The sequence below is a fragment of the Ruditapes philippinarum genome, unplaced genomic scaffold (genome assembly GCF_026571515.1).
Source record: "Ruditapes philippinarum isolate M1 unplaced genomic scaffold, ASM2657151v2 ctg4387_1_1_1_1, whole genome shotgun sequence".
Classification (NCBI taxonomy): Eukaryota; Metazoa; Mollusca; class Bivalvia; order Venerida; family Veneridae; genus Ruditapes; species Ruditapes philippinarum.
Window position 1 is genome coordinate 59,179 of NW_026858585.1, and position 6,000 is coordinate 65,178.

At 30.9% G+C, this 6,000-nt stretch overlaps 1 protein-coding gene across 1 annotated transcript in view; it reads left to right on the plus strand.

The window, feature by feature from the left end:
- Positions 1-5,770, plus strand: part of LOC132753664 (uncharacterized) — a 28,342-nt gene extending 22,572 nt beyond the window's left edge. Inside the window, exons 15-17 of the mRNA XM_060744157.1 lie at positions 1,889-2,004; positions 2,518-2,604; positions 5,254-5,770. Coding sequence (XP_060600140.1) covers positions 1,889-2,004; positions 2,518-2,604; positions 5,254-5,338 — 288 coding nt within the window. The 3' untranslated portion in view covers positions 5,339-5,770. The remainder of the gene's footprint in view (positions 1-1,888; positions 2,005-2,517; positions 2,605-5,253) is intronic.
- The last annotated feature ends 230 nt before the right edge of the window (positions 5,771-6,000 follow it).

A 6,000-nucleotide genomic window follows, 5' to 3' on the forward strand; every position in this document is an offset into this window, starting at 1 on the left:
TTATTTATAGTAACAAGGTACATCAGATTGACAAGTTGGATAACTCTGCCTACAATATTGACAGAATTATGCCCCTTTTTAACTTAGAAATTTTGGTTAAAGTTTTTTGTAATGTCAAATATCTCAATTATTGCTTGAAATATTCAATTGAAACTTACAATACTTATTTATAGTAACAATGTTCATCAGATTGACAAGTTGGATAACTCTGCCTACAATATTGACAGAATAATGCCCCTTTTTAAACTTAGAAATTTTGGTTAAAGTTTTTTGTAAAGTCAAATATCTCAATTTATTGCTTGAGATATTCAATTGAAACTTACAATACTTATTTATAGTAACAATGTACATCAGATTGACAAGTTGGATAACTCTGCCTACCATATTGACAGAATTATGCCCCCTTTGGAACTTAGAAATTTTGGTTAAAGTTTTTTTGTAAAGTCAAATATCTCAATTATTGCTTGAGATATTCAATTGAAATTTAAAATACTTATTTATAGTAACAATGTACATCAGTTTGCAAAATTGCATAACTCTGTCTGCAATATTTGCAGAATTATTTGCCCCTTTGAAACTTAGAAATTTTGGTTAAAGGTTAACGGTCTTCAAAGATATTTACTTGAAACTTTACACTCGACTTAGGGTCATAATTGGAGGGTCATAATTGTAAGTCACTGACCAAGTTCCATAACTCTATCTTGCATTAAGACTGATTCATATCCCCTTTTCTACTTAGTCTCTTGGTTAATGTTTACATGCAAGTTTTACATATCTCAATAACTATTAAAGATATTTATCTAAAACTTCACATATGCATTTAGGGTCATAATTGTAGGTCACTGACAAAGATCCATAATTCAATCTTGCATTAAGGCTGATTTTTCTCCCCTTTTTCAACTTAGAAATTCATGGTAAAGTTTTGCTTGTAAGCTGTTATCTCAATAACTACTGAAGGGTTTGTGCCTTTTTTGGGACAATTTTATGCATTCATAATAATAAAGCAGTAATTTACTTGATAAAACATCTTAATGACAAGCCTTTGTACCTTTTCTGTCAAATTTATGTATTCATAGGTAATTAGTATTATTATACTCAATAAAAAAAACCTTGTGACATTACCTTCCGAATAGTCAAGCCAATTCTGTATAATTAGACTCTCTGTAAGGCCTATAACATGAATTTATAAAAAAAAATTAGCCCTTTTGTGAACTTAAAAAATTTAACAATATCAAGGCTCTTTTACTATCAAGCACTTAGAATAGTCGAGCATGCTGTCCTACAGACAGCTCTTGTTTTATTTATAATAATGTATCAAGTTAACCTTTATTTAGTTTAGAAGTTGTCATTAAAATTATTATTTATTTAAAACAATTCTTATAATTTCAAAAATTACAGTTAAAATTGTTTGAAACTACATGTTATCATATTTGTAGTGTAATCATATTAAATTTGTATTTTTAATAAAAAAATGAAATAACTCAACATTTGCCAATAATTGTTTCATTGATTGTATAATTTCATAATTCTAATTGATAATTTTTATATACTTTTGTCCTAGGTAGCAATTTTATGAAGGGGATTCTGTCCACTATGAAGGGGATTATGTCCACCCATGGAGGGGATTATGTCCAGATATACAAAAATACATGAAGGAGATTTTGTCCGAAGGGGATTATGTCCGTACACAGTCTGAAGTGTATATCAATGAATAACTGTATATCATTTATACTTGAAATGAGTAATGTGACTGGTTACTTTTTTAGTTACCGACCTGTATTTTTTTATGGTTTATTGGTTTTAGTAAAAATGAATGATTTTCACCTTTCATTTTGTTTAACTATAGTATAATCTTACACAGTTTGTATTTGTTTTTATATGTGTTCAGGATCTAGATGCCATGGTACATCTAGCAAAGGAGGCCCAGGATATTGAGGCGGTAGACGACTGGTTTGCAGACAGTATTTCCGACCTACACAGACAACAAACTGCCATGCTCAGACAGTATGTCTTACCCTACTGTATTTGCATCATGAACTTGTCCCATTTGAAATTTGAAACTGTCATTTATGAGATAAAGGAATGTCAGTTTAAAAAGAAAGAAAAAAATAGCAATCACAAGTTGGTTGTTCAGCTAAACAGTCATGCCAGCTTGGTGGGTTTTTCACTGTTGGTAAAGAACAGTCATTATACTAAGTACTGTAGTATTCTAGATATGTATTAAAAGTGTTTATTGATGTTTATTATTATGCTTAAATGTTTAATCAAAGGAAAACCACAATTACTTCAAGCTTGTAACACAGAAAGTCAACAACAAAAACCTAAACCAAATAATTATATCAAACCTTATCCCATCTCAGCACTTGCAAAATTTTTCGATTTTACAAGAAATCTACAAGTAATTTTCGTTGGAAATTTGGGAGTGTTGAATTTGAGCCTTGCAAACTGATAATGTTAAGCATATGCAAGACAAGAAGTACTGTGGTAGCTATTGATGGCCATTTTTGTGTTTTGTAGACAATGTAAGGAGGCATTGGGAGGTAGAGGGTTGAAGGAAGTGGAGCGTCTAGTCAGTGATGGTACACTAACAGAAGAGGATCTTAGGTATGATCTTATACAAGTGCTTTATATGTGTAGTAGTTTGATTGATAATGAAACATTTTAATTTTCTAAAATAGTACAGCCCTCATGACTATGTGTATCCGTACTCAAAAAATTGTTAATATATGCGATTTTTATGTAAAACATCCAAGACTTAGTAGCCGGCAGTACGAGTATTGCCAGTCTTCATGTATGTTCTTATTGGCCAGCTTTATACTGTTTGTACACACAAGTCGATACCAGTTCTGGCATATAAAGATTTAAGATCAGTATTTGTATGGAGGATGTGTACTGAATATGTCACAATTGCATTCAGATAAAAGGAATTTATCAATTGTAAAAAGACGCCTTGGATTATACCCAGCTATGATGATACATGTATTGCTTAATGATTGACCATTAATTCATATACATGTAAATAAGATTCCGTACTTTATTTCAGAACAACCAAATATAAATCATTTAGGCCTGATGGGGTTTAAATAATAATAATAATATTGGTTTTGATTTTATATTTCTCTCATTTATCCTAAATATATAATATTGTCATATCTTTTCAAGTGGTTGAAGGCATAACATAATTATGTGTCAGTAGCATGTTGTAAGTATGTTGTTTAGAAATCCTTATAAAATTAACTTGTCTGTTTTCTTTTAATAATTATATAATTTGAATTACAGAACTCATAAATTTTAGGTGGGTATTTCATCACATTATTGAATATTCTGAGACTGGGTCCTACACAAAATATAAAATAATTGCACTTTTTTGTTTGTTTTTTCACTTGGTTTTGTCCATTTATTCTTAACCTGCGAAGTAATCTTAAATGACTTTCCCATCTTTCAATTTAGACAAAACCATTCATATTATTAAGGGAATGTTCTTAAAAATGTGCACTGACTAAGGAGAAGGGCAGACCATGACAGGACAGAAAGGATTGGTCAGCTGTTTTTTGTCTGCACTGTTTGCATTGGTTGATTTAGTTGCTGCATGTAGACTAAGGATTATTAAGGAGATAAGATTTATAGTAAGTAATTGGCATAATGGTCTGCAGTTGGAAACTTCACTTTTAACTTTCTCTTGGTCTATAGTTGTTTTGTAAGGGGATTCAATACTATGAAGTAGAATTTAGTATACACAGTTTTTCTATGACTTAGGTTCTGTGTGACTTAGATATTGTGTGAAATACGAATTTTGGAAAAGGTGTGGTAAATTTTACATTAAGGTAATTGTTTCAAAGTTCATGCTAAAATGTGCTTCCTACTAAGGTATGCTGATATGCTGAACACTTAAAGGCCCATTATGCCCTAGAAATGGTTTTATTTTTATTCCTAAAAAAGCGGGGAGGGTCCAAACGGCCAATCACCTGAAACATATTTTGCATCTGTTACTTTCTTGGAATAAGTTTAGATTTAGTGATTTAGTATTTTGTATGGAAGTCAAAATACTACTTTGTTTACACTTTGATACTTTTATGACAAATAATTTCACAGCAGGGTGACTTTCTTTAGGTTATAAGCATGGAACTTATTTTAAAACCATTTAAATTCATGTTTGCCCTTGTAAAAAAGGACAAATTTATTTGTTTCTTAGGCGTAATGTGCCTTTAAATTATAAACAAAGGCTTTAACTATGTTTATATTTGCTTAATGGTGTAGAGGACAAACTTTACTTTTAGATGAATGTTAGACGAATAGGAAATTTTCTTTCAATATTCTTGAATGGACATTTATGGAATTTTTTATAAACTTTTATGGAAGGCAAAACTTATTTGCTCAATTTAAGATGAGACACAATTTTGAAAACTTTCTTCATTTGCAAGGAAATACAAAGTCTTTGATCAAAATTTTGATATGTAGAGTGAATATAGGGGAATAAGACTTTTAGAATGATAGACACGCACAAGGGCCAATCTCCTATACAGTGATCTCTCCTTATCAGTACAAAGTACAATCTGCCAAGGGAAGTAATCACTGTGAGAAGTTTGGAACAAGGGAATATGTTAAGAATGCATTTATTATCTTGCCAGTACATTATTTTAGACTGTTATAAACAATATGGATAGGTCAATAAACTTGTCTTGATGATTTCCAAGTTAAAATGGTTTAGATTTTTTTTACAGTTATTTTGGTTTTATATTCTTACAGCTTATAAGTGAAATTTTAATTCACTTAGTTTTCATTTGAAATAATTTTGGTCAAGGACCTCTAAAGTTGTAAATCATTTGAGCCACGTCACGACAAAACCAACATAATGGGTTTGCGACCAGCATGGGTCCAGACCAGCCTGCGCATCCGCACAGTCTGATCAGGATCCATGCTGTTTGCTTACAAACCCTATAACAAGTAGAAAAACTGTTAGCGAACAGCATGGATCCTGATCAGACTGGTTGCAAACACACTATGTTGGTTTTGTCGTGACGCGGCTTATTTATTTGTTGTAATTTTCAGCCTTACATTACTTCTGAAGTTGATAAAGGTTATGATACATGTTTCCATCTACTGTGTAGAAAGGTTTTCATATAATTTAGACACTTTTGAATAATTATTGACATGACTGATTTTGTGAAAAGTTATTTATTTTTTATGCTTTAATTATAAGGACTAGGCTTAAAAGGCTTTTAATTGTTTCTCTTTTTTTAAACTTTTTTTCAGCCCACAATTTGCATTGCGAAGGTCCATTGGTGAAGATAGTGCTGAAATCTGTCATTTAAACATAGATGACCTTGAACTTGGTTGAGCATTGCATCAGTTTCTAAATATAGAATATTCCCCAGTATGCAAAGGGAAGGTGATGTGCAATATCCGTCCAGCATGTTTACTTGTGATAATCAAAGTTAACAATCAGCGAGACATTGTTGAGATATAAGATTTCTGTGTGCTGTGGTTTTGCTAGAGCTAGAAGGGACTCCACTGAGGTTTTTTTGACTTGATGGGACTGGAAATATTTTTCCAATATTTTTGTACCATTTGATCAATGACTTACATAAAAAATTTCAGATCATTCCCTCTCCCAGTTACTTTTTCAGAATCATCAAAAATAATAAAATACTATGCAAAAAACAAATGAAAAGCTTATAAACTGCTATAGTTTTCACTCAAATCAAGCCAAGAATCGCACAAAAATTAATTTTCAATGTTTAATTCTGAGCATATTTATTTATCATCCTTTGCAGAATTTTCCATTAGTTTTAAGTCATATATATTTGATTTATGGTAAGAATGTTCAATTTTATGTTTTATGCTTTTTACCTCGGTCGGGTTTCCTTTAAAGTTGTAGAATTTTAAGATGGTTCATGTACAGTTCTTTTTTAAGTTTTTATATGAAGATAAATTATTGATAATAACACGTTTGTTAATTTTCCTTTGGTTAGAATAGTTTTAGACATCAAGTGTAACTCT